Source organism: Tribolium madens, unplaced genomic scaffold (genome assembly GCF_015345945.1).
Source record: "Tribolium madens isolate multiple individuals breed KSU strain unplaced genomic scaffold, Tmad_KSU_1.1 Scaffold_1;HRSCAF=32;Tcas5.2_LG8, whole genome shotgun sequence".
NCBI lineage: Eukaryota > Metazoa > Arthropoda > Insecta > Coleoptera > Tenebrionidae > Tribolium > Tribolium madens.
In genome coordinates, this window is record NW_025400984.1 from 10,536,310 (window position 1) to 10,563,936 (window position 27,627).

Sequence of the window (27,627 nt, forward strand, 5' to 3'; positions counted from 1 at the left end):
CAGCGAGTAATTTTACGTCTAGAAAACCATATTTCAACCGTTTTTACGATTTTTAGTAAATTGACTATTTTTACGATTTTACTACCGCTCACCTTCAAAAACTCAAAAAATTCAAAATTTTTGAAACTAGACCCAATGTCGTTTTATGCATTTATTTGAGTCTATAAGACCTCTAGAAATGTAAAAAACGTTAAATGGATAAATTTTAAAGTTAAAAATTTTTTTGATTTTTGTCGAGATTTTGGTCGATTTTTGGCACCCGGAGCGGTCTAATGGCAATAAATCCGGACTTATTGGAGAAAACCTCTTGTATTTGGTACCGTTGGATAAAAAAATTAATTTTCTATCATACACAAAAAAGATCAGTGTTCTACGATAAATAGTTATCGAGAAAATTAAAAATAGTGTCTGACTTACTTGTAAAGCCACGTTTGAGACGAGGAACCCTCCACACTGCCATAAATCGGACTCGGAAAGTCAATTTCCTGCATTTGTGACACAATATAGCGCGAAGTCAACAAAGGCAACATCAATTCCTGCTGACTCTCGGGGAATTGTTTCCATAAATCGTTCCGAGCACTAGACGCGTCCGATGAAATTTCGTAATTTTTCAGAATTTCCTGAATTGCGACCGCGAAGCGGTCCAAATTCTACAAAAAACGCAAAATTTTCTCTTTTCACATTTTATTCATCAAGAAGATAAAACTTGAGTGTTAGTTAATAATGTGAAATGTTTATTATACAGGGTGTCCCCGAAAAAAAATTCACTTACAACTGTATTTTTCTCGCCTTGCAGCGCCCTCGTGAGCTCATTCAGTGCATTAGTAATAAACCCATCATCGTCCATAAAAAACGTGAAGAAACGACTATTCTGTGCATATTTTCGGGGTAGATGTGAGGGTTCGACAGCCCCCAATTCTCCAATAACCTCCCCACACGCCAACTTAAGCATGGGGTCCTTCTCCCGACACCCCAACGTTAAAACCTCAATCAATTCAACAATAATCGGATCAATTCCATTATACCCCAAAATCATCTGATCCAACTCCTCGCGATTCTTCTCCATCAAACCCTTCAACTGTTTCAAACTCCTCACACGCACTTCAACCGTCTCGTGTGTTAAATATTTCAAAAAAATACGCATTTTCTCCTTCAAATCACAATCATCGAATTTTCGCACATATTTTCGTATTGTTTGTAACACCAAAGCGTCAACTTTCGGATCATCGACAAAAAACAAATCCTTAATCGAATCCTTTGCTTGCATTTCATTTTCAACCACAAGAAATTTGAAAATATCGTTGATTTTCCTCGGATTTGAGTCGATCAAAGGCAGCAATGAAACGAAAATCGTGGCCAATTGCGTGGCTAAAGTCCCCACTTCGCAACTGCGAATGAACGCCTCCCAAACGTCACAATTCAAATCGGGGAAATCCCCACAATCGGGCGTGCGCAACATGGCGATGACCTTGAAACGAAGCGGTGTCACGTGACTCGGCCCCATAAACGTCAAAAAATCAGCCAAGCTGAGTAAAATCGCCTCTTTGCGATTGGTGTTTTTCGCCATGAGTTTGAAATCAAAGTGTTGCAAAAGGCCCAATAGGCGCGCTTGGAGGTACTCGCGAACGTCATCTGTTCGCGTTTCGGCGTCCTCATTGGCTAGAAAACGCAACGCGAGTAACACCTTCTCGCGTTTTTCGTGAAAATTGAGTAAAAGCTCGTTGAGGATCACCCAAAGGTTGCGTTTTCGCAACGTTGCAGATGGCAACCCTGTTATTTTCTCCAAGTAGAGTGTCGATTGTTTAAAATCGTCTTTTGTTTCGTTGAGGAAAATGTGGAGGAAGATGTTTCCGTAAATGCTCGCTAACAATTCGGGTAAACCGACGTTGACTAGTAGCGCCATCTGTTCGATTAGTTTCCCCACAACGGGACTCTTAATCACTTTAGAGACGAAAAATGGTAACAAGTGTTGACACTCTCTAGTGATAAAATCCTTCAAACTGTAAAACTCTAAAGTCACTGAGATTTTACACAGCGACGTAGCGAGTGGATAATTGATCAAAGTCTGGTTTACAATACACAAATGTGTGATGATTTCGCACATGTCACGCTTGTATTTTTTGTATAGTTGGCTGGGTGTGGTGTTATGAATCTCAGCCAACATGAAAAATTTATTCACGGCGATTAGTGAATATTTCGATGTTGGTATCATAATGAAATACACCAAAATTCGAATTGTCGGTAAAACAGTTTTCTCACATTTAACCTCACAAATTTTTTCAATTGTAAATAAGAGTGTCTCTTGTAATTTAAAATCAGAAGTTTGAATACTCTTCTTAGCAAGCCTCAATAAACAATTGCAGAGAATTTCAATTGTTTCATCCTTGATTGTGTCACTCAAAACTGGATTTTCTTGGTTGGATTTAACGATTTTTGGGACGACTTGTGCAAACATTTTTCTGATTGTTTCATCAGAATCGCCCATTTTTTCAACCCAAATTTTAGCGACGTTGCCAGAATGAAATTTGAGGATGTGATTAGAGCAAAACGGCAATACCTCCAAAGCTTTCAATTTGAGTTCCCGGTTGTCAAAGTTGAGAAATTTGAGGATGTTTTTCAAGATGGCGCTTTGTAAACTCGTCAAATCGATTTGAATTCTCGCAAAGTGACACTCACTTGTTTTTTGAGGGTGACATTTCTCACAAAAAATCGAGATTTTTAACCGACAATCCTCAATTCGTGTCGTTTTGACAAAACCACTCGAGGAAATACAAATAATGTCTGGTAAGGCTTCAGTCACCTCCCTCAAAATTTCCTCATCATTTGAGGAAATCGCCGGGATGAGGATCTCCGAAATCACCCGATCTGGGTTTTGGAAAACCGTCAAAATATTCCCCAAATTCCTCAAAACCCCCACTGTGTTGACTTGTCTGGAAATTTGCATAAAACTCGACTCAATTTCAAACATTTGAGTGATTTTATTCGAAATTCGAGCCAAAAATTCGTTCAAATATTTAAAAGCAACTTGTTTTGTGGTGTTACAAGTGAGAAATTTGCAAAATTCAGTCAATTCCTTCTTGTAATGGGGAAAATCACTCGTGCCTTGAAAGTGTGCACAGCTGAGTTGATTCTGTGTGAAAATAAACGAAAACACATCGAAGAAAAAAACAGAGTTTGAGGGACACGTAACGAAAACAAGACTCAAAAAACAGTCAAAAATTGAGGAAAATGACACGTTTTTATCACACGTGACGAAATGACGATTGAGGAGTGCGAGGATTTTAACAAAGAGAGTTTTCTCCTCCTCAAAAAATTCCAATTTCGTTTGCATTTCTATTGTGATTTCTGTAAGCAATGTTGCCAAATGGGTCAGAAATTCCAAAAATTGAGGGATTTTACACTCGTGACCACAGTCAGTGGCATCAATTTGTTGCAAAAATTGGCCATGAAAAAAATTCCAAATTTTGGAATCGGCACACTTGATTTTGGAGCCCTCCTCTCTTATATTTCTAATATCGGACAAAAGAAACGTCCTAAAACCACAAAATACCGACGTATTGAAATCTTTCAGTGCCAATTTGACAAAACTTTCATAATTTGATTCTCTAAATAAGGGTTTTCGTCTCTTTTGTTTACAAAACTTCAAAAGTGGCTCTGAGGGCACAATTTCGCCGGTTTTGGTGAGGAGAAATTCGCTCAATTTCTCGAAAATTCCCCTCTCGGAATTCTGTTCGAAAAACTCAAAAACTAGAGCCTCAAACGACTCGAATTCCCTCGAACTTGTCGCAATTTTGCGATTATAAATTTCGTAAATCAACTGTTCGAAGTATCGCCCGAATAAATCCATTTTAAACTGAATCAAGTTGTTGTTTTTGTCGAATTTTTTGGCCAATTGGAGATAAGTTTTCACAATTTCGAGTTTCACAGTTATTGAACATTCGGACAGGAGGAGTAACAAGTCGTCTAAATTCCGGTAAGTGGCACTTGTGAAGCGCTCAAAATCGAAGCTTTGTGCCAAAATAAATGTAATAATCTTGAGTAAATTGAGGAAAAAATCCTGGAAGTTTCTCAACGTAATTTCGATTGAAATCGGTTCGAGATTCAATTTTTCGCCCAAATCTGCGTATTTCTCAGGAATGAAAACATTGACAGTTAAAGTACTTTCTCCAAACTTGACGAAGTCACTCAAATTACTCAAAGTTTGACAATAGTTTTTCGCTAACTCGTCGTAAACACTCAATTGAGTGTTTGAGAGTTGCTCCAAGACACATAATTGGATGTCAACGTAGACGTTGTGACTTTTGCACAACGTCTCGCAACTCAATAGATAGAAAAACCGGCCGAGGAACCACGTGGTGAAGGATTTGTACTTGCCGGCGACCCTTTGGTAGTCCTCAAAACTGCTCAAAGGGTCTCTACTGTAGACAAAAATGTTTGTGAAGTCCCCAGATTTGATTATCTTGGCCAAATGTTCGGCACTCTTCTCCGACGACTTCATGGCCATCAAGGCCGGAATTGTCTCGTTGAAGGTCTCCCAAATGGAAAAAGCCGGGATTTCGTCGGGGACTGACATGACTTAACCTAACAAAAAAATGGCAGTTTTTACGTCTCTGGACCCGGAACTACTCACATCTAACACTTAAATAACCACCAAATTAAATTAAACACACAAAACACAGTTTAAGTAACAAAAACAAGACACATTTTTTGACTTTTGGCGCACAAAACACAAATGTATGGAGTGAAGTTAGCAACAGTGATTTATTTAGTTCGATCAAAAAAATGGTTCAGTACTGATTTACCGAAAGAAAAAACCTTAATAATAATGTCTGAAGTGTGTTTTACTGTTTTACACTTTTTAAATCATTTGGAGCTGTGAATTAATTGGAAAAATTCAATTTTTTTGGGAATGATTTTACAGTTGGCAATGCGTGACGTGAAGTTAGTCGCAAACATAACCTCAAAATAACAAAAAATTGTTTATTTCTAATTTTTGTTACAAAAAATAGAAATCAATGCCGTTTCCGCTTCTTCTCTTTGAGCTTCATCTTCTGCTTGTTCTCCCGCCGCGCCTTCTTCCGCTGCTTCTGCCCCTCAATTTTTGTCTTCATTTGAAACACTTTGCTCTTTTGCACCTTCTTAGTGGCCTCCTTTTTGAGTAGTCGTTTCACGTCCCGTTCCGAATCGAATTTCCGCGTCACTTTGGTGTCCCTCTGCTTCAGGTCCATTCCAGGCACTTCGCTTTCTTCCTCATTTTCACAAATTGGTTGATTGGCCCCGATCCAGTTACTCTCTTTTGCGATCACATCGGTCGATAATTCCTCAATTCGCACAGTTGCGTCCTCGTCTTCGTACTCCTCTTTGAGGAGGGTCTCCAATTCGGGGATGGGGCGGGCAGAGACAACTAATTTTTTGTAAGACTCCTTCGCTTCGGTTTTGAGACGCTTTCTCTCCTCCTTTAATTCGCGTTCGAGCTTCTCGCGGGCTTCTTTCTTACGCTGGAGTTTGCGTTTGTGGAAACCGGTGAGGAAGTCCCTAAAAAGTGAGGTTATGTCAAGAGTGACACGAGAAGTGTTAACTACACATAAAAACGGTGAATTTCACGAACCTTCGCTTCTTTTCATCGAAAACCAAATGTAATTTGTTTGTGCGATTTTTGGGGTTTTTTTGGCGATTTTTTTTGACAGATGAACCAGCCGCCATTTTGTGTTTTTTTCTAGTACTTGAAGTAAATAAGCCAAGAACAAGACTGTGTTAATAACTTACTTTAGTGGTAATTTTAAAATCACCCCTTAATTTTTTCAAACAGAAATTTATTTGTTCGTGAATAACATGGTAAGGACAATGAACAGTTACAAAATCATAATTTTAGGGCTAGCTTTGAAGGGTTTTATGAACGTGGTTGGCTCTTTGACTAATCATCCCTTTCACGCCTTTGGGTAATTTTTCGACCAATCAGAGCCATATCGTGGCATAAAGTCGGCGCTCATCTCATCATGGCTGTCAGTATAAATTTGATCGTTGAATCATGAACTTCCCTTCATTTAAATCGTCACATAACCCGAATTTTTCGTTAATTTTTCTATTAAAACGACCAAAAGTGATGATGAAACGTTACAAGACGTCCCTTTCGATCAAGTGACTGCGTTTCCGACCGTCAAGTAAGTACCCCCGGCCCTAAAACCCTCAAAAAACCCCGATTTTCCCCAACGCTGCGATCTCCATATTAGCCCGAAAATCGGGCATTTGACCTCATCCAACCTCAAATTTCGCACTTTTAGATCGAATCGTCGCTTCCATATGTTCGCATTAACCCCAGTTAATCATGACGTCGAGCAGGTGAGAGTTGTCAAAAATCGAATTTCGAAGAAAAATAAATTGTATTTATTAGGTTGGACAGACTGTTTGTACTTTTGGAAACGGGCAGTTCGGCGGTAACTCGCACCGCAGCGGCCAAACAACTGGGGGAAGTACAGAAATTGCACCCCCACGAATTGACCACTTTACTGACCCGAACTGCGACCTATCTACGGTCGACCAATTGGGAGACTCGCATTGCCGCCGCGGAGGCCGTTAGGGCAATCGTCAGCAATGTGCCCCCCTGGGAGCCCCGGCCCGTCCCTGGTAAGTCGTGTGACGTCACTTGGCCATAATTACAACTGTCAACTTTGACTTATCGACGATTGCTAGACTGTGACGTTTCGTAATTTGCCCGGAGGAGAGAAATTCTAGACCGTTTTTATAACCCACTTTACGTATTAAAAATCCATTACTTTGTTGTGTTTTTTTGCGTGTTAAATTTACAAGTGAGGGGTGTAAATAGGCGGCTATGGTCACGTGTTCAAATGTTTAAATGGCGGCGATAAGATTAGTATTAAAGTAGGCCAAGGAAATTGTAAATTTTCTTATCTGTGAAAAAATATCGGGTGACTGTATATAATTGTGATTTTTCATTGCGCAGTGCTGCCAATAGTGCCAATCGGGAATTTGAAATTTACCATTAACTGTTAACGTTTAAGTTTTACCAACAGTGTTGCTAAAACATTAATATACCAGGTGAACCAAACGTTTTTTGCTTAAACTATTTATTTTTTGAAAAACCTAATTGATGAGTGGTACTACAAAATTGTAATGATTTAACAAGGAAAAATTTTTCGAAATTTCCTTGTTTTTGAGTTCTACAAAAAAAAAATATTTTTTTAAATGGCAACCCACTATAAAATCATTTTTCTCATAAAAGCTATACTCTAAGGATTACAACTATCCTCTTTATACTTAATTTTTTCAAAAAAATTCTTTCACATAATTTGCAATTTTGAGAAAAAAAATCGCATAACTAAAAAACAAAACAAAATTTCGTTCTGAAAATACAATCACATTTTTTATATTACTTTAATTTATATTAATTATTATTTTCCGGCAACAAATGATTAAAATAAAACCGCATGGTTCCATACTTTATATTCACCCTGTATTTATTTTTAAATTAATGTGCATCGAAGTAGTCGTTGAAAGGGATGGCAACCATGCATCCTAACCTCAATCTTCTCTAAAAAAAATTTTTAAGGATAAATGTATACCCCAGGTAGCAAAAAATAATTAAAATTAACAAAAAAAAAAAGATTTTTGTCAATATTGATGTGATTAAATTTCTTCCGAATGACATTAATGACACTTTTAGTGTGAATCTGCCTTTAAATTAAAGATGCATTTAGACTTCTACAGCCTACTTGATTCACATTAACATAAAAAAGATTATAGTTAAAAATTATATACAGGGTGTTTCTTTCAGAGGATGAGCCCCAAACGCCTCCGTTATCAATTGTGGGTCGTTTACGTTTCCACCAATTTGATATGGACAAAGTGCTCAAGAACAGCACCCACTTGATGGCATCCGAAGGCAAAGAATTTGACCTTGAGGAGGATTCATCGACTGATATTCGTGAAAAAATGGCCAAACAAAGACAAATTTTGAATGCTAGATTGGGTCTAGAGGTCGCTGGTCGTATCGGAATCGATACTACCAACCTATTCACTAATGAAGATTTAATTGTGGAAAATTGCGAAAAAAATAACGAAATTTCACGAGTATGTTACACTTGATTTAATTGTTTTTTTTTTGTGATTTTTATGAATTTTAGAAACCACTTCGCGACTTAATTTCAAGCGGTTTAAGTTCCCGAGAGATGAATCGTGCGAGAAGAAAAGCACGTCAAGCGGTGTCGAAACAACGATCACGTGATCCGGACGAAATGACAAGTGACGAACCTGAGAAAAAACGAATTAAAATTGAAATCAGGGACGAGAGTAATAACAGTATGGGTGAGTGTTTTATTTAAAATTTAATTTTTGTGAATCCCCGATTAAATTTCCAGATGTGCCCGACATTGATCCCGACTCGGGTGATTGGCCCCTTGAATGGTTCTGTGATTCCCTCAGTCAGGATTTGTTCAGTTCTAGTTGGGAGACACGTCACGGTGCTGCAACCGCCCTTCGTGAAATAATCACGGTACATGGGCGTGGCGCCGGCAAGAGTACCAACCTAACCGTCCAACAAATGCAAGAATGTCACCAGATTTGGCTCGAGGATATGGCAATACGCCTACTATGTGTTCTAGCTCTTGACCGTTTTGGGGATTTTGTTTCTGATGCAGTGGTAGCACCGGTACGTGAAACGTGTGCACAGAGTTTATGTGCCGTTTTGAAACTAATGGAGGAGAGTGGTTGTAAAGGTGCTTTGAGAATTCTCCTCCAATTATTGGGGCACCAAGAATGGGAGGCGCGTCATGGGGGTCTCCTAGGGCTCAAATATTTACTAGCCGTACGCGAGGATATGGTCAATACGTTACTACCGGAAGCATTTCCGTTTATACTTCAAGGTTTGTCCGATAATGTGGATGATGTCGCTGCGGTCGCCGCTTCAGCTTTAATTCCAGTCACGGGAAAGTTGGTACGACTGGTACCAGAATCGGTTCCTGTGGTTGTAAGCAAATTATGGGATTTGTTAGCCGAACAGGATGAACTTGCAGCGGCTTGTAACAGTTTCATGGGTCTTTTAGCCGCCATTTTGAATCTACCAGAAGCCCAACAATTACTACCACCACAACCACTCAATGAAGTTGTACCACGATTGTGGCCCTTTTTGAGTCATAGTGCCTCATCTGTACGTAAAGCCACCCTACAAACCCTTGGCACGTTAACTGAAAGACCCATTGATGGGTCACCAATCACATGGGAGGCTCAATTATTACAAGACGCCATGAGACATGTCTACCAACGTGTATTGGTAGAACCACAAAGTGAGGTTAGAGACGTTGCCGAACACGTGTGGAAACAACTAGTCGAGAATTCCGGTTTAGTCGAATTATTACACGCTGCATGTCCTTTTATAACCATTTGGTTGTTTCTAAGTATGCAATCGACAAAACTCGCATTTGATCCGAATTTTCTAATACATGCAAAAAGTCATCGTAAAAAAACCAACGATGGTTTACATAATTTTGATCACAGTGTTGTCATACCAAAGTGTTTTATTGGTGGAACTGAAACAACACCATTAGCAACACGTGAAAGTAATGCAGTGCAAGTGAGATGTATGACAGCACGTATGTTGGGTCTTTTATCGTGTTATATAATAAAACCAGCACCAGGAATTGACTATAGTGGCAACATTGAAAAACCAATTGAATGTTACGAAAAAGTTCTTTTAGTACATTTGAATTCCAAGTCGGCGTTGCAACGTACAATGGCCGGTTTGGTTATAGCCGAATGGGCCGAACGTGACCGAGAAACATCGACATGTCCCGATGGTTTAAAAAAACGACTACATGAATGTCTCAACGAACGAGTTTATTTCGATGAGATTGCACTCAGTTTCACACGATTGACACAAGAAACGCGTGATTTTATGGCAACTTTAAAACACTATAAAGTTCCGGTTAGTACCGAAAATGATAGTGTTTTCACATTGGAACGTATACAGGAATTAACCGGTGTGACAACTCAAGAGACTCTAGTCAAAATCAAGCTTAAAACTAAAGTCCAAGAAAGTTTAGAAGAGCGAAGACGTAGTATACAAAACAGTGTTGTACAAACAAGCAACGATCAGTTAGTTTTAAGTGTTAGTACGTTGGCAGCACTGGCTGGGGCTACAGTCATGTTTAAGGCCCTACCAGAGAAACTCACACCTGTGGCAAAGCCACTAATGGAATCAGTAAAACGTGAAAACGATGAAAATCTCCAGAAAACAACAGCTAAACATTTGGCACATCTATTGGATCAGTGTCGGGGGCGTAATCCTTGTCCCAATGATAAGATTTTAGTTAATTTGTGTACTTATCTGAGATGTGACCCGGAATTTACACCAGTAATTTATAAACAAGAAGCTAATAATAGTAAAGAGTTGACTTGGACTAAACCGGGGAATTACAACGGAATTGTCACACTAAATAATCAACAGAAAGATGCAGAAAGGGCGGCGTTTCGACGCTCGAATTCAACCGGTCGTGGACCGGGACGTCCCCCAGCAACTGATATCCCTCTCGATGAACTTTTTAAAGAAGAAGATGAAACACAGAAAAATAATCGGATTCAAAGACGGGGGGCTACACATGCACTAGTCGCAATAACCTCACACTTTGGAGAGGAATTACCGGAGAAAATTCCCAAATTATGGGAATTAATGGTGGGGCAATTGTGCGAAACTATAGATCCTGAAAATTTCGATGCGAAAAGTTGGTATGAGAAAGACGAGGAATCGGAGCAACTAGTGTGGGCTTTACAAGTTCTTGAAGTCACTTCATCTAGTCTCCATTCAAGTCTAAGGCCACTTTTAATGGAGAAAACATTGAAACGTTTATGTGTTTTACTATCGCATCCGTATCAAGCGGTGCGCCATCTAGCGTCACGTTGTCTTGCTGTTTTTTCTAAACTAGATTCGGTTCGAGTCATGGAAATGATAGTTGAGATTGTTTTACCAAAATTGGGGGCTATTGATTGTGATATTGATCGACAGGGGGCAGTTGAGGCTATTGCTTGTATCATTGATACACTCCAGTTTGATATAATTCCATATGTGGTATTATTAGTGGTACCACTTTTGGGGCGCATGTCCGATCAAAATACCTATGTGAGATTGATGGGTACACATAGTTTTGCCACTTTGGTACAATTAATGCCGCTAGATGGCGGGGTACCCGAACCGCCATCTTTAAAAGGTAGTATATTGAGTGAGCGACGTGACCGCGAGAGGGAGTTTTTAAAACAATTGCTTTCACCGACTACTATACCTGATTATGTGGTTCCAGTACCAATCGCTGCTGAATTACGTAGTTATCAACAAGCTGGTGTTAATTGGTTGGCATTTTTAAATAAATATAAATTACATGGAATTTTATGTGATGATATGGGTTTAGGGAAAACCATTCAGAGTATTTGTATGTTGGCAGGAGATCATTACTATCGTGATCAGAAATATAAAGAAACAAAGTCGGCTGATTGTGCCCCACTACCTTCACTTGTTATTTGTCCGCCAACTTTGACCGGACATTGGGTCTACGAAGTTGAGAAGTTTTTATCACACAAATACCTAAAACCGTTACAATATAATGGTTCGCCAACAGAACGCGAAAAATTAAGACACAAATTCAAAAAACACAATTTGATTGTAGCCTCGTATGATATAGTACGAAAAGATATAGGGGTTTTTAGTAATATTAAATGGAACTATATAATTTTGGATGAAGGTCACGTGATTAAAAATGGTAAAACGAGGACTAGTATGGCGATTAAGAATCTTGTTGCTAATTATCGATTGATTTTGAGTGGTACCCCCATTCAAAATAATGTCTTAGAATTGTGGAGTCTTTTTGATTTTCTCATGCCGGGCTTCTTAGGCACCGAAAAACAATTTACGGCTCGATATTCGCGCCCGATTTTGGCCAGTCGTGACCCCAAATCCTTGCCCAAGGAACAGGAAGCTGGGGCGTTGGCTATGGAAGCCCTCCATCGACAAGTCTTACCGTTTTTGTTGCGTCGTGTCAAAGAGGATGTTTTGGATGATTTACCGCCGAAAATCACACAGGATTATTACTGTGAATTGAGTCCACTTCAGGAGCGACTCTATGAGGATTTTTCCAAATCACAAGCACATCAAACATTACAGGAATCTATCTCTTCAGGTGCTACCGCAAGCTCAATGCAAGGCAACACTCACATATTTCAAGCTTTACGGTATTTGCAAAACGTTTGTAATCATCCTAAGTTGGTTTTAAATGCGAGTCATCCACAATATGGGAAGATTTTAACGGATTTACAAGCACAAGACTCGAAATTGGACGATATAAGTCATTCGGCGAAATTACCGGCTTTGAAGTAAGTTGTTTTTGTGTAGTTGAGTTGAGTTTTTGCATTTTTTCTTGATAGGCAATTATTGCAAGACTGTGGTATCGGTGTAACCGAACCGCAATCAACCGAACTTGTTGTTAACCAACACCGAGCGCTTGTGTTTTGTCAACTTAAAGCCATGTTGGATATTATTGAGAAAGACCTTTTCAAAAAACATATGCCTGGAGTGACGTATCTTCGTCTTGATGGTTCAATTCCACCAAGTCAACGTCATTCAGTGGTGACTCGATTCAATAATGATCCATCGATTGATGTTCTTTTGTTGACAACACAAGTTGGTGGTCTTGGATTGAATTTGACTGGGGCTGATACTGTGATTTTTGTCGAACATGATTGGAATCCAATGAAGGATCTTCAAGCAATGGATCGGGCACATCGTATTGGTCAAAGGAAGGTGGTGAATGTGTATAGATTGATAACGAGAGCGACTTTAGAGGAGAAAATTATGGGGTGAGTGGGGTTTGGTGGAGTGTTTGGGGGAATGTTTTTGTGGTTGGTTTAGTTTGCAGAAGTTTAAAGTTCAAACGGTCAATACGATTATTAGTGGGAATAATAGTAAGTTGGAGACGATGGGGACCGATCAATTGTTGGATCTGTTTTCGCATAAACCGTCCAATTCGGGAGGGAATGCAGGAGATGGGGGTGGAAGTGGGAGTGTTAAGGCGATCTTAGAAACGTTACCGGAATTGTGGGATCAGAAGCAATACGATGATGAGTATGACTTGTCGCAGTTTATTTCTAAACTGAATTGAAAAGGTAAGAGGGCACTCACTTTTCACTAACGATATTTAAATGAAAAAATTTAAACACTTGAATGACATTTGACAGATGCAGTGCTGCCAATATAAAACAAACGTCTTAAATTCAAATTTTGGTAGTTTGAAACTAAATTTTTAATTATTGTGCAATAATTGGAAGGTAATTTAGAAAAGAACTTTAAGTTTGATGGTGGTTGGATAAAATAGCCATCCAAATACAATTTTTTTACGTGTGATTGTCTGACGTTGTGTGACAAAAGATGACAATTGACGGCATTGTTACCATTTCAAAAAGTAAAATCCACTAGATAGTTGTCAAATTTACACCTGTTTTTGAAATTAGTGCAAAATAAATGCGTTTCTAGCTGAAAAACTTCTTCAAACGCTCGAGAAAGCCAAAAATTATACCATTTTCAACATTTTTTTGGTTTGTTTTAGCGAAATATTGCGAAAAACGACGTGAGTTTGTAGTACAAAAACGTGCTTAAAAGCATTTTCGACTAAATTTTGTGGTTTCTCGGCTTAATTTTCTTAAAAAATCATTTAAATCAACTGAAACAAACAAAATAACTACGGTGATATTATAAATTTTTAATTATTGTGCAATAATTGGAAGGTAATTTAGAAAAGAAATGTAAATTTGATGGTGTTTGGGTAAAATTGCCATCCAAATACCATATTTTTACGTGTGATTGTCTAACGTTTTGTGACAAAAGCCGTCTAGATGACAATTAGCAGCATTGTTGCCATTTAAAAATAAGTAAAATCCACAAGAAAAAGTTGTCAAATTTACACCTGTTTTTAAAATTTGTGTGAAATAATTGCGTTTCTAGCTGAAAAACTTCTTCAACGCTCGAGAAAGGCAAAAATTATACAATTTTCAACATTTTTTTTTTGTTTCTAGCGAAATATTGCAAAAAATTTGAGATTTCAGTACAAAAACAACTAAATTTTGTGGTTTTTCGGTTTAGTTTTCTTAAAAAATCAGTTAAATCGAGTGAAACAAATAAAATAACGTCAATTTCAATTTATTTCTAAATTTGAATTGAGATGGTAAGGAGGTGATATTTCTATTTATAAAATGAAGAAATGATACTCACATTTTGCTTATTTTCACATAAAAAAGACATTTGAATAAAAAACGTGTTACTAATTGAAATTTAAAATAAAATCAAATAGCAATTTTTGATGTTTGACAAAAGCTTTCTAGATGAAATTTGGCAGCAGTGTCACCAGCTCAAAAAAATAAAATCCACCAGATCCGAGTTGAAAAAGTTGCTAAATTTACATCTATTTTTACAAGACTACAAGATTACGGTTTAAATTTTTCCAATAGTATCGATTTTTTTTTTTACATAAACAGAGGTTAAAGCCTAAGAGTTAGGTAAAACTATTATATATCACCTTTTTTTATAACAGTTTAGTGATTTTTGACTCGATATGCCACAATCTCGCAAAAAATGGAGTTTTTAGTTTAGGAATCTGTTTAAAAGTCTCGAAAAAGACAAGAATTACATCATTTTCGGCCTAATTCTGTAGTTTTTTTACAATACTCGGCGAAATAATTGCGTTTCTAGCTGAAAAACTTGCTAAAACGCTCGAGAAATGCAAAAATAATACTCCTCTACTTATTTTTAACAAATTGACAGATGCAGTGCTGCCAATACAAAGCAAACACACAAAACTCAATTATGTAAATTTAAATGTAAATTTAAAACTCTAAATATGCAAAAAATTTAGGATAATTTCGAAAAGGACTAAATTTAATGATGGTTGGATAAAATATCCACTCAAATACTAATTTTTGACGTTTAATTGTTTGACAAAAGCCCTCTAGATGCTGACCGTAAAGGTTGATTTAGAAATTTTTGGCATTTCTTAACGAAAAATGTAAAAATATTGTTAAATGACAAAATGTACAAATTTAGGAAATAATAAACTCACTTTATTATTTGAAATTTTAATTGACAGCTGTACTGCCAACATTAGAAAGTAATTATAACCAACTCCTTAATCTCAATTTTAGAACGAATATTTCATTTTGTTTATTTAAATATAAAATGTCAAAACAATAAATCAAAAAAAAACAGTTTTAAAGCTTTACACCGAATTTGCGAACGTCATTCCTTGAATTTCTCCCTTGGCGGCCCCTTGTTGACCCTTTGCCCCACAAAATCGGGTCAGTGCTGTGCTAAGGTCAGTTCCGTTTGATTTAGGTCAGACGGAAATGAGGTCGACCGCCTGGGATTCGACCCAAAAAGCTACCTGTGAAAAGTAGAGCAAATCCTTGACCCGATTTTGAAACCGATCGATGCAAACAACAGGTAGTGTTTATTGTCGTTTTATTTACAGGTCTCGAATTTATCGACGTAACAACCAAAGATTTATTTAGGTAGAAGAGTCCATTTCATTTATTTCCATTTCTTTTAATTTATATCATTCATGTGTGAATCAATTGCTTAGTTTGTAAAGTAGGACTTGTGTGTACTCGGATTAAAATAGCAATAAACGTGTGTTTTTTTTTGAGATAAAACATTTATTTATTGAATATAGTTGTCTACAAGGTATGACTTTTATGGCAGTCAACAATTTTTCAGTCATGATATGATTGGCTAATCTATGATTAAGTACTAATAAGGGGATAACAATCCCGACACAGCCTTTTTTACAATACCAGCAATCCCCAACTAAGTTATTGCAGTCTACAAGCTACAAGCCACTACTTTCACAATAAGTGTATATTATTATGACTTATTATTGTATAGCATAATCACATTATAACTTGATAAGCATTTGTTGATAACGAACATAAAGCTCTACCTACACGTTTTTTGTTACATTGATTTAAAAAAATAAAGGTTCTGCTGTAACAGACCCGATATAGGGTTAAGCTCATTTTTCCTCAAAATCAGTCTTTTGTAAAATGATAAAATAAAGTTTGGCAGTTGGAAGTTATACATGGAAAGCCTTAAAGACTACAAGTAATTACTGAATTTCTGCCCTTGGGTCGCCTACTACTAATTTTCCAGCTCAATCGAGCCGAAACAATAAAATTAATTTCTTAAAACTAGTGGCCGGTCCGTCTCTGTTTCACCAATCAATAAAGCAGATACGGTCCTGCCTTTTTCGTGCTATGTCTACCTTTATCATGACACACAATATGTACAAATTTCAGGTTGTGTAAAGTAAACAAATCGTTATAGATGGCTTTGACATCAACCGAAGTCTCCCGATCGTTAACGATCGTACATTCGGCATCGTTCAAAGCCTTCACGATTTGGGGTATCACCGCTCTCGATCTTTCAATCACGTGATCCAAATTCCACGTTTGGAAAACGATCCTTCCCTCCCTGCTTTCGTACGGATTAATACTATGTGGGGGGCTGTAGAGACACTTGTCTTTGTTCCACCTGCCTTGACAGGTGAACTCCCCCCGAGTGTCACACAAACTCTTGTCGTCTCTTCGATCGAAGAAATGTCCGTTGAATTTGGACAGTTTGAGTCGGTTTTGCAGTTCGTCGATGAGACTTCGCAAGCGGTGTTGGGGCACTGTGGGGCACTCCTTCAAAAGTTCCTCTCGGGTTTTGTAGTAATAGGTCCGAATCCGGTCCTGTGCTCTCCTAAACATATAGTCCTCTTTGGTTTTTGCATTGGTGTCAAGGCCTGAGATGAGTCAGATTTTTGAATGTGCGAGTGGAGGGGAGCGAACCAGGGCGCTGGTGTTAGAACACGTGACCGTGATTGCGCGCCCTGGTTGGTGGAAATGTGAAAGGGCGTGGCGTGACTTACCTTCGAACCATTCAGGATGGTCGCACTTGAGACTGAATTTGGCTTTATCGCCGTCGATCCCACGTAACACTTCTGCCAACTTGAAAACTTTATTTTTCATTTTTTCGGTGAAAAACTCCTGGACTTTCTCCCCAGCGCTCAAATACTCGTCGTTGACTTCTCGGATGGTTTTGTAGAGGATTTCTGCATCGGTGGGGGCCTTTTCACCGTTCTTCACCCAAATTAGGAGAGTTTGTGCGTGCAAAGTCTGGAAATACTCGTTGTTTTCCACCAGTGTGCCGTCCTGCGTCTGGAGGAAAATCTCGTCGGGGGATAGCCCCAACTTGAATTTTTCCACGGTTTTTCTTTTTAAATCATCGAGGGTTTTCGCGGCTATGCCCACACGCGATTTGCGTTCAGAATCCGTGACTTTGAACCCCTTTGTGGCCATTGCGCCCGGAGTGATGCAACCAACACTGCACCTCAACACCGACTGAAGTTACCCTGGTTGCAGCCTGCACTTAAATGCAGACAACATAAAAAAATCAAAACAACTAGGCCAATGTCAGTGTCAATTTCCCTTTTCCGGGGAAAGTGCGCATGTCACTTGACCCAACAAAATTTTCCGCATTTCACGCAATTAATAAACAAACGGGTCAGGACGTGGAAAAATCAACTCAAATGACACAAATCCCCCAAAAACGCTAACTAACTCACAAATAAAAAACACAACCCGGAATTTCCCAAAACAAAGCTGGGGAAAACTCCCGTGTCCATCACTGGCTATGTTGGCACCACTAACCAGACGAAATTCCCCAGTTTTAAGTCGACGAGTTGTGACTGTTATTAAAATTTGGAAACGAAACAAATAATCCAAACGACACAATTCCATAAAAAACACTACCCGAAATTTCCCAGAACAAAGCCAGGAAAAAGAAAAACGAAAAACTGCCAATGTTGGTACCACGAAATTCCCCATATTTGAAAAGTGCGTCATAACTGTCAATTTTCGAAATTTGTAAAAATGAACGGTTTGAAACGGGGGGCCCTCATTGTGATTGAAGGCGTGGACAGATCGGGCAAATCCACCCAATGTAAGAAGTTAGTGGAGTCTTTGAAGGCCCGCAATGTGAACGCAGCACTCATAACCTTCCCCGACCGCACCACTCACATCGGGGGGCTCATAGACAAATACCTGAAACAGCAGACGCACCTCTGCGACGAAGCCATCCACCTCATGTTCACAGCAAATCGATGGGAGAAAAAAACCGAAATGGAGAAGCTCCTCAAACAGGGGGTTACTCTAATCGTCGACCGGTATTCGTACTCAGGGATTGTTTACTCCTCAGTTAAGAAAAGTGAGTCAAGGGGGCACAAGGGCCTTAACCCGTTCAATTTTTGCAGATATGAGCCTCAAGTGGTGTCAAGATCCCGAAAAGGGGCTACTGAAGCCCGATTTAGTGCTCCTTTTGGTTCTGAGTGAGGCGGAAGTGGTGAAACGCCCCAATTACGGTAATGAGATTTATGAAACTAAAGAGACGCAAGAAAAAGTCGCGGAGGCGTTTATGGACTTGAGCAGAAAGGAGAAATGGGAGGTTGTCTCAGCCGATGGGAGTTTAGAGCAAGTGCACAAAGTTTTGCTTGATAAGGTAATAAAAAAGGTGGCCGAGGTCGGGGGCCACCCTTTACGGACGCTCAATTTCAATGATTAATTTTTTAATTTAGAATAAACAAGTTTACACTTTGTGTAAGGCGGCTATGCTTGACATTTCACTGTCAAAATGGTAAAAAAAAATGTATAGGGCGGCTATGACTGTTTGACAATTTTGACATTTTACTGTCATTTAATAACTCAAATGTCATAAAAAAAATATTTTTGTTTAAGTGGACGCTTCTCTTTTCCTTTTCCCTTGATTTCGTTTCCTTTTCTCTAATTTATTGTCCCCAACCCTGTAGAAATAATTGAGTTTGTTGTGTTTTCGCAATGTGAGACTTACATGGCCGTGGCTCTTGTTCCGGGGCCCCAATTTGGCATCGGATTTTGCTGGAATCTCACAAACCCCATTTTTTTCGACTGGGGATTTGCCCCTTCATGATACTCAAATGAAACCTCAAACTGTCTTTCTTTCTTTAAAATATTCGTTGCGGGGCTATTCTCAACCAATCTCTTTTTATTGACGGGATGTTGCCCCTCCCAGGCCCTCATAATGTCCCAGACCAACCCATTCGGGGCGTTTGTTTTAATCGAAGTCTTATTCATGTGTGTGTAGGACACTTGAAAGCCGGCATTTAATATCGCCGATCTGATAGCCCCCATCGAAGGTGTCTCGACATGTAAAGTCCCACTTAATTGTTCGAGAGTGTAATACAAGGGGGCATCGTGCAACTCTTCGTTTATTACATTCAGAACACCCTGTATACGTTTAAAAGTACCCAAATTTTCGGGGATTTGGTTTAATAGTTTTGTAATAAATTCCGGTGAATGTAAGGGGGCGTTCCATACAGGGCCCCCCATCTACGAAAATTGTAAACATTACTGTCAAATTTTGAATCGTCCTTACATGAAACGGGTGGTCACAATGTTCGCAAATATTGGGGAACCCCCGAGTCGGCAAACCGTATTTCATTTGTTTCGTTTTATCATTTGTTTTAATGACCCCAAGGGGGTGCAATACGTGACTGCCACATCCAGTACAGTGGTGAACCATTGATAATTTACTGAAAAAACAAATTATTAAGTAAATTTTTAGTTAGTGTTTTTTTTACCTCAAAGTTTGTTTGCATTTTTTCGGACTTGTGAACACTCGGACGAAAACCCTGATGTAAAAATCGGCCGATAGAGACAACAAGGGGGTTATATAGCGTCCATATCTGTTAGCATGTGCCTCAATACACTGTAATAGAATCCTCAAGGCCTGAAATTAGTTGATTTAATTACAGAATTTCGTTGTGGGGGGTTACCATCTCGTGGCAGGCTTTCATGCGTAATGATACAGCCCCATATTTGCTGTAACATGTCTCAGGGGAGTTTCCTGCGAGTACTGCCATATCCGTGGCTGTGATTAACAGTAAGCCCCCTTCTTTGATCGTCTGGACTGCTGAGTCGAGGAAAATCGAGGGGCAGCCATAAGGGTCAAGGTCAATTGCATCAAAACGACGCTCTTTACGACTTTTATACATCAACATACTAAAAATTGTGATTAAAAGGGAATAATTTGTGAAAATTGATCAATACGTAGCATCATCGTGGCTTGCCACCACTAAATCTTCAACTTTATTATCGGCAATGTTGCATTTTATGTCTTCAACTGCTTTAATTGATATGTCATTAGCGACGATTTCTTTAACTCCTTTGACTTCTTTGGCGTATCTTATACTCCTTAAACCAGTGGCTGAGAGAGCTTCTAAAATACTGATACCGTCGTCGTACTTGTGTCCAGTCTCCCACACACTATGAGAATCACATTTGTAGTCTTCCACAAACGTATTTAAGACTACAATACTGCAAAAAACGTTAAATTTGGGCTTGATTTGTGGTGAACCTAACCTCAAATCACGGTTGAATTCCTGGACCGGGTTGTAAAAAACACTCCCTTGGGTTTTAATCTTGGCCAGGCCTTCGGTAATTTCCCGGCTCTCGGTGTTATTCACCTCGTTTTTTGCCATTATTTACCGTTTAAACTACTCGAAAAAGTGGGGTTATAAATTGGGATTTTAGTTGCGTAAGGTTGGTATTGAAATCAACAATTCATTGATTTTACGCGTTTCGAAAAATAAAACTAATTCTATTTGGTTAGTTCCCGCTAGAGTTCCTATATTTTTTTATATATGAACTCTATTTCCCACAACAAAAAGCAAATTATTAAAACCGTAATTACGCAATTTTGGTTAATTTATTGACGCGGTTGGTGTGCCTGTTTGTCATTTTGAAAAAATGGCGTCGCAACATGAAAGACAGGAGAACTTGCTCCAAGACTGTGTTAATTCCCTGAAGACATGGAAAGAATTGATTGAGACACATTTGGAGGGTGCAGAACAAGCCACAGAACTGTCTGAGTTGGAAACAGTCGTGAAGGATTATTGTCTTGTGAGTTTCAATGCATCGAAGTCTTCGGAGGCTTGTCGCGAAGTTTTGGATTATTTTCACGAGGAGTCGAACAACCACGATGTTGATGAGTTGTACAACACGAGACTGGGGAGCAAGACACAGACGTTTGGTGGTAATTACCAGCAAGAGGGAATCTGGAAGGAGGTTTACATGGGGGTCACGGACCGAGATGTCGAAGAAGTGGAAAGGACGAGTCAGGAGGATGCGACGGAATATGAGGAAATGGGCGATTCGATCTTTTACTCGAATGTTTTTACGCCACCTGTGGACCCAATCAGTAAAATGGTGATTCAGGAGCCCTACAAAAGTAGAAAGTGTGGGCATGTTTATGATTACAAATTTATCCTTCAATATATCAAGGACGTGAAGAATCGGGCAAAGTGTCCCTACATCGGGTGCAGCAACGGAAAAATCACTGTGGAGGAGTTGGTGAAGGACAATGAGACCAAATCTAAAATCGAGAATTACCAAAGAAACACAAACACTGAAAGTGATTGATTTTGTAGTTATTTTTTTTAATACAAGTTAAGTTTCGTCGTTTGTTTCATGATTCTGGAACGCTGACACTATGTAATACAATAACGGAATTTTCGCAGTCCTTGAATCATCCATCACTCCTAATTTCGTCGTTAAGACATCACGACTCAAACGTTCCATATTTTGTCCACATTCTACAACGAAAACTTATTCAAAAAAATAACAAAATTGACACAAACCTGCTGCAAGAATTTGCTCAGTATACAAATAACCGTTCCACGACAAATACTCCCTAATCAATTCATTAATGAATCTTGTCTCATCAGGCACTTTCGGGGGCTCCTCGTCCGTGGAATTCTTGTTCAAGATTGACATTACGGCAGCCCTTAATTCGGCTTTAAACTTCTCCAAACGGCCATCCTTGTGCAGCGACTCTTTCACAGCTGAATCAGTGTAACTAATTAAAACTTTTTCGAAATTTATTACCTTCCAATAAATCCGTTTGGGTCGGTTCTGCCATCTCAAAAAAACAAGTTTCAAAACTGTCAAAAATTCAGTTTGACAGTTGTTTGTAAAACTGTTGCTTAGCAACGCCGTCACTTGACACCAATCACAATCAAATTCGTGTTCACGTGACCCCCTCAAAAAATATTTTGTACCAACACAAAAAATTACTCATTTTTTCATTCGTTTTAGTCCGTTTTGCCTACTCAAAAAAATATTAAATTTCGAAACTGTCAAAAATAAATTTGACATTTGTTTGTATTTGTTGCTTAGCATCAGCGTACATGTCACTTGACACCAATCAGAATCGTGTCACGTGACCAAAAAAACGATAAATGTCAATTATTAAAAAATATTTTATTCCAACCGTTGTCTCAGAACAAATACTTAAATTAAACAGTCTACCGATAAATCGAAAATTCTACATGTCCGCAACTATAAATAGGATAAAAAAAAAAAATCACTGCAATATGTACATACATAAATAACACTTTGTTACAACTTGTTTTATTTAATTTCCGGCTTAATGATGTGATGAAACACCTTGAAACGGCTGATGTGAAAGACTATTTACGTCTGGAATGTCACAATTAGAGAAAAATTAAATTTAAAGTTTTTTACCTGTTGGGAAGGCCCCTTGCATGTAGGATGGGGGTCCCTGATGCCGATTCAGCACCACCGGAATGGGGGGCCTAAACGGATACCCAGCCGGACTACTCTGCAAAATATTCCCTACGTATTGATGAACATTATTAATGGTGTGCGTCTTGATTCTCGACGGGAACACGTGAGGTGGCGGTGACCCAGGAGGCGGCGGTGGTGGCGGCAAATTATCATCCTCATCGTCATCATCGTCCTCCTCCAAACTTTGTACTCTCTTCACCACCTTCACTTTAATCTTCTTCTTCTTTGTTTTTTTAGGAATCTTCAATTTTTTGTACCGTTTTTCTTTCAATTTGCAGGGATTAGGAGGCGGCGACGATAATTCCTCCCCGCCTGATGGGGAGGTGCCTTCACCCGGGCGCACCCCATCCGCAAACTGCACACTTTTACGTTGCCTACTGTGAAAAATAAAAACAATTATTAGTGGATAGTAGGCTGGTGAAACTAACCTCGCCCCCTGAGCCAATAAAATCCCTTTATTCGTAGTGGGCGTGGCCGAGACGACAACGGGAACGGACCATTGGACGGGTGTTTCCGCATTTTCTGTCTCTTCTTCGATTTCATTGGCCAAGGCTTCAGTTTCGAGTTGAATTGCTCGCTGAAAATAACGTTAATGCCACATTTAATATTGTATTTCCAAAGGTTACCTTGATCATATTCTCTGTTTTTAGTTTAAGTTTTAATTGTTTACGTTTTTCCTTCTCTTTTCGTTTCTTCTCTTTCTCTTTTCGACGTCGTTCGCGTTCTTGGCGTCGTTTTTCGCGTTCGGCTTTACGTTCAGCGATTTTTTGTTTCATTGATGCTTCGGCTGATTGTTCTGGTATTTCGACGATTTGATTGTTTTGGGCCGGTATTTCAGGAATCTGCGATGCCGGCACGATTTGTAGCATATTACCGACTTGAACGATCTTTTGGCTCCGCTCGGGGGTCTACAAAAATCAATTTTTATTATTTTTTTATTTTTATAAATAAATGACAAACCTTGTTTTCAATGACAGGGGGCGGGATTTCATCATTCGGAACGACTTGTAGTATATTCCCTACTTGTACAACTTTAGTGGCCGGTACTGACTTGACAACATTCGTCGGAGGTGGCTGTGAATATATGACCGGCCCATATGGTTGCATGTAGTCATTTTTCTGTCCATACTGTCCATATGGTGGATACTGTTGTCCATATGCATGATTCGGATATCCATAATTCGGGTATGGTTCGTGTATTTTCGGTTGTGGGGGCGGTTCATTCTTCTCCAATCCCAACACTTGATTAATTCTATCATCCAATGAGATCCTTCGTGGTGACATTTGTGGTGATGCTGACCCCCTTCTCTTAAAATACTTAGCACCGCCCACGTACGAGGGTGGCGACTCGACATAATCATCAGGATTAGGCTGTGGTAACATATCGTCACTGATTGTCGAATCAGCAACACTCCTCTTAAAACCATCCAATGGCGAATTGAGAGGCGAAGCGCGACGAATCCGTGGCGAAGGCGTTCGCTTTCTAGCTCCGCCTCTAGAACGGGGCGGAGAAATCGAAGGTGAACGACGTCGGCGACGTGGCGGCGAGCGTCGTCTCGGTGACGGCGAACGACGTCGTCTGGGAGGTGTTCTACGTCGCGGGGAGGGGCGACGACGACGTGACGGTGGCGTGATACGTCGAGGAGGACTCCGCCTCTTTGGGCTACGCGAACGACTTCGTCTCTTCTCTTTCTTACGCGGAGGAGTGGGGGAACGTTTGGGCGGCTCAGGGGCGAGTTTGGGCGGTTCAGACTCGACTTGTGGGAGGGGCACATCTTTGATTTCTTCCACGACCGGTTCTGGTTCGATTTTAACCTCCAATTCGGGTGGTTTTTCCTCTTGTTCTTCTGGTTTTTTGACGAATTTATCGGTGAAATCAGCACTGTCTGAGTCGTCATTTAGATTGAGGTTAGAATTGTCGACAAGTGGGGGCTTTTTCGGTAGAATAATCGATGGGAACACAAACGGTTTCGTTAAGTCTAAACCTGACTCAGGTGTTGGTTCTTCTTCCTGTTTTTCGGCCACCGGATTTAGTAAAATCGGTGTGGTAAGTGGTAGTATCAAGTCGACTGGGACTATGGGAGAAGGTACCGGTACCGGAGTTGGTACCATTTCGGGAAGATCACTAGGAACAGGAATATCAAATTCGTTGAAAATGTCATTGTGTTTGCCCAAAAGTAAACCTTCACATTCGCGTTTCTTCTTTTTCTTCTTTTTTTTGCGTTTCTTCTTTTTATGATCACTATCCGAACTTGAACTAGACGAACTTGAACTTCTTCTTTCGGTTTTTTTCTTTATCGGTAATACAGTTTCCGTACTTACCGCCTTTATAAATTCCTCGTATTCGTTTTCAAGAACCGCCACCGGAAAACTCGATTCAGTGGAACTAACATTACTCAATAAACTACTATTTAGACTGTCTATATTAAAGTCAAGATCGAGTTTAGTTTTCTTCACTTTGATTCCTTGTTCCGGTGTGCAAGATTTCACATCATCAGTAACAATCTTCTTTTCTTCAACATCGATTTTGACAACTTCTTCTTGCAATTTGAGTATTTTCTGTTTTTCCAATTCGAGTTGGCGTCTTTCTTCACTTAGTGTTTTTCGTTCTTCTTCAAGTAGTTTCAATTCGTCGACGACAGAGAGCGGTTTATCGTCCCAATTCGATCTTCGTGCGAAATTTTTTATATTTAGAGGTATTTCGAGGTTTGTATAATTGTCATTTTGCGTTTTATTTCGATTGTGGCTCCTTTCGAACAATTCCTCGTCGCTTTCCCACGACCTATTGACCTTCAAACTCTGACGAGGCACCGATGACGAAACGTCGTCGTCACTTTCCCAATGCGAATGATACTCGTCGGTGTCAGGAGTCGCATCTTTGGATTTTTCTTCATCTTTCTTTGATTTTTCTTCATTCGCATCTTCCGACCAACGTGATTTCTTCTTTCTGGGTTTTTGACGCTCCATTTCTTTCTGTTTTTCGAGTTTGATCTTCAATGCGTGCTCTTCGGATTTGTTTTTCTCGTGTTTCGGCCGTTTCGCGTCTTCTTCAGTCTCCGATTGCTTCCGTTTCCGGGACTTTTCCGGTTTTTCTTCCTTCTCTTCGCGTTTCTTCGCCAATTTCTCATCGATTTTCTTCAATTCGTCGATGACTTGTTGCTTGCTGGGTTTCACACTCTTCTCCTCTTCATTCTCCGATTTTTTCTTCTTCTTCTCCTTCACTTTTTTATGTTTGTGTTTGTCCTTTTCGCGCTTCTTTGTCTTGTCTTTTTTACGCTTCTTTTTCTTCTCTACAGAGTCTTTGACACGCTTCTTTGTTTTTTTCTCGACACTTTTCTTCTTTTTCTTCTTTTTTTTGACACTCTCATCGGGCTTGGACTCGGGTTCTTCATTTTCTTCTTCTTCGCCGACGTAAGTTTGGAGGAAACTCAAACCGACTGAGTTTTCCAATACTTTACATTCATTTTCGGATTCTTTCCATTGTTTCGGGTACCAGGATCTAGCCACTTTTGGATCTTGCACATTTTCTTTAAACCTAACGAAACAAAAATCACTAAATGTCACACTATAAATAAGAAACTCACGTAAGCGAATTTGAATATAAGTTTTCAATGTTGGCAACAATGTCTTTGGGCAGTGACTCCAGAATGGTTTTTCTTGACAAATAAACCGGTTTTATTGTAGCACAGTTCACACTGTATGCCACAATTGGCTTACTTTTCGTATATCTATAAAGAAAAATTTAAATTTGGCGCTTAAAACCAGTCACGTGATTGATCACCTGATATATTCAAATGGTATAATTTTATCTTCCCGTTCCACAGTCTTCATTTTAAACGCAACTATTGGTAGGGAAGGAGTTTCAAAGAGTAGTTGTCTCAAAAGCCTTAAAAAATCGATTCAAAAATGGTTTTGACAAGAATGACATTAATACTCGTTATTTCCCCCAGGCGATGCGATTTCAAAATCGCGATTTAGCTCAAATGTTGCCTCAAACTCGTTGAACTCTCGCCAGTTTTTTGGGTATTTTTTGGCCTTTTTGGCGACTTTTTTGGGCGGTTTTTCGGGGGTGGCCGACCTGGACCTCCGCCTGTAATTCCTCGCCTTTTTCTCCACCTTCTTGAAGCGGCCCCTCTCTGGGGTCCTCGAACGCGATCTTTTTGACGCCTGTCGCTGCATCTCCAAATACGCCTGTTCTTCACGTTTCAATTCTTCGATTTCTTCGATAACGGCTTTCGCTTTGTCATCGTGATAGTGGCCCTTTTTCGGGGGTTTTTTCCCTTCGTCGCTTTTCTCCTTCTTGGGGGAGGCCGGGAGCGAGCTGGGGCGTGTTGAAGAGAAGGCTTGGAGGCGTTTCTTCGCCTGAAGGGCGCTCTTGAATGTGGGTTTCGATAAGGGGGCGTCGGGTTTGTCGGAGGGGAAGTCGTTCTCGATCTCTGTGAAGTCTGGTTTGGGGAAATTAGGGGGCGGTTGAGAGAAATCAGGACTGGACTCGGGGAGAGGCACTGTTTCAACCTCCATTTTTTTTGGATCAAATTACTACCAACTAGAACGGGAGGAATGGAAATTGAGAGAAAAACCGGAAAAGTGACTTACCAGACTCGGAATTTTGTCTAAATAAATAAACTTGAGTCTAGGGGGACACTAAATTGGTCATTTTCTTGCGAATAAAAGCACACAACTCGCTGGAAATTGCCGGAAATAAAGGCAATTGCTTGAACTTATTTTACGTGTAAAGATAATTGGTTTAAATATGATACATTATCAGAAAACTGATATTTGTTATTATTAAATTCTATTTTGACAACACATTGCAAACCCACCACAATCGATGTTTAGGGACATTTTCGTGATGCAGTGTCGCCAACCCACTTTAATTAATGTTGCTTTCCACGTTTGATTATTATTTAATTAAGCGTAATA

At 39.5% G+C, this 27,627-nt stretch overlaps 9 protein-coding genes across 12 annotated transcripts in view; 3 read left to right on the top strand and 6 right to left on the bottom strand.

Annotated features, from left to right (window-relative positions):
• The window catches only part of LOC123016423 (serine/threonine-protein kinase ATR-like), a 14,385-nt gene extending 9,549 nt beyond the window's left edge, over positions 1-4,836 (bottom strand). Inside the window, exons 1-3 of one of the 2 annotated variants that reach the window (XM_044416812.1) lie at positions 4,631-4,836; positions 773-4,581; positions 418-650 (exon numbers count right to left, since the gene is read on the bottom strand). In XM_044416812.1, coding sequence (XP_044272747.1) covers positions 418-650; positions 773-4,573 — 4,034 coding nt within the window. In that variant the 5' untranslated portion in view covers positions 4,574-4,581; positions 4,631-4,836. The other variant, XM_044416813.1, reaches the window with a different exon arrangement.
• Positions 4,837-4,949: 113 nt separating this feature from the next.
• LOC123016424 (TATA-binding protein-associated factor 172) lies at positions 4,950-16,068 on the top strand. 2 transcript variants are annotated; one of them, XM_044416815.1, is made up of 10 exons: positions 4,950-5,835; positions 5,879-6,161; positions 6,282-6,339; positions 6,392-6,624; positions 7,793-8,088; positions 8,142-8,322; positions 8,376-12,372; positions 12,424-12,855; positions 12,908-13,161; positions 15,380-16,068. In XM_044416815.1, the coding sequence occupies exons 3-9, from the start codon at positions 6,326-6,328 to the stop codon at positions 13,155-13,157; spliced, it is 5,403 nt and encodes a 1,800-aa protein (XP_044272750.1). In that variant the 5' UTR covers positions 4,950-5,835; positions 5,879-6,161; positions 6,282-6,325; the 3' UTR covers positions 13,158-13,161; positions 15,380-16,068. The 2 variants fall into 2 exon arrangements, with proteins under 2 accessions (XP_044272750.1, XP_044272749.1); XM_044416814.1 differs by having other exon boundaries at positions 4,951-5,835; positions 15,516-16,060.
• Positions 4,967-5,736, bottom strand: LOC123016438 (nucleolar protein 12). The gene is made up of 2 exons (XM_044416839.1): positions 5,609-5,736; positions 4,967-5,535 (listed from the first exon to the last, which is right to left on the bottom strand). Exons 1-2 carry the CDS (start codon positions 5,701-5,703, stop codon positions 5,013-5,015), a joined length of 618 nt encoding a protein of 205 aa, XP_044272774.1. The 5' UTR covers positions 5,704-5,736; the 3' UTR covers positions 4,967-5,012.
• Positions 15,297-17,839, bottom strand: LOC123016435 (DNA fragmentation factor subunit beta). The gene is made up of 2 exons (XM_044416834.1): positions 16,953-17,839; positions 15,297-16,826 (listed from the first exon to the last, which is right to left on the bottom strand). Exons 1-2 carry the CDS (start codon positions 17,380-17,382, stop codon positions 16,261-16,263), a joined length of 996 nt encoding a protein of 331 aa, XP_044272769.1. The 5' UTR covers positions 17,383-17,839; the 3' UTR covers positions 15,297-16,260.
• On the top strand, positions 17,751-18,820 carry LOC123016437 (thymidylate kinase). The gene is made up of 2 exons (XM_044416836.1): positions 17,751-18,289; positions 18,336-18,820. The coding sequence occupies exons 1-2, from the start codon at positions 17,956-17,958 to the stop codon at positions 18,641-18,643; spliced, it is 642 nt and encodes a 213-aa protein (XP_044272771.1). The 5' UTR covers positions 17,751-17,955; the 3' UTR covers positions 18,644-18,820.
• Positions 18,631-20,997, bottom strand: LOC123016431 (probable tRNA (guanine(26)-N(2))-dimethyltransferase). The gene is made up of 7 exons (XM_044416828.1): positions 20,479-20,997; positions 20,167-20,433; positions 19,893-20,118; positions 19,698-19,846; positions 19,493-19,649; positions 18,929-19,446; positions 18,631-18,881 (listed from the first exon to the last, which is right to left on the bottom strand). The coding sequence occupies exons 1-7, from the start codon at positions 20,595-20,597 to the stop codon at positions 18,812-18,814; spliced, it is 1,506 nt and encodes a 501-aa protein (XP_044272763.1). The 5' UTR covers positions 20,598-20,997; the 3' UTR covers positions 18,631-18,811.
• LOC123016436 (E3 SUMO-protein ligase NSE2-like) lies at positions 20,660-21,573 on the top strand. Its single transcript, XM_044416835.1, has one exon. It carries the CDS (start codon positions 20,866-20,868, stop codon positions 21,535-21,537), a length of 672 nt encoding a protein of 223 aa, XP_044272770.1. The 5' UTR covers positions 20,660-20,865; the 3' UTR covers positions 21,538-21,573.
• LOC123016440 (centrosomal protein 20-like) lies at positions 21,516-22,087 on the bottom strand. Its single transcript, XM_044416841.1, has 3 exons — positions 22,003-22,087; positions 21,756-21,959; positions 21,516-21,710 (listed from the first exon to the last, which is right to left on the bottom strand). Exons 1-3 carry the CDS (start codon positions 22,034-22,036, stop codon positions 21,565-21,567), a joined length of 384 nt encoding a protein of 127 aa, XP_044272776.1. The 5' UTR covers positions 22,037-22,087; the 3' UTR covers positions 21,516-21,564.
• A 271-nt stretch (positions 22,088-22,358) lies between these two features.
• LOC123016427 (titin-like) lies at positions 22,359-27,586 on the bottom strand. 2 transcript variants are annotated; one of them, XM_044416817.1, is made up of 9 exons: positions 27,301-27,586; positions 26,639-27,250; positions 26,486-26,590; positions 26,289-26,432; positions 23,665-26,239; positions 23,331-23,612; positions 23,133-23,281; positions 22,642-23,081; positions 22,359-22,596 (listed from the first exon to the last, which is right to left on the bottom strand). In XM_044416817.1, exons 2-9 carry the CDS (start codon positions 27,223-27,225, stop codon positions 22,544-22,546), a joined length of 4,335 nt encoding a protein of 1,444 aa, XP_044272752.1. In that variant the 5' UTR covers positions 27,226-27,250; positions 27,301-27,586; the 3' UTR covers positions 22,359-22,543. The 2 variants fall into 2 exon arrangements, with proteins under 2 accessions (XP_044272752.1, XP_044272753.1); XM_044416818.1 differs by having other exon boundaries at positions 26,639-27,586.
• Positions 27,587-27,627: the final 41 nt, after the last annotated feature.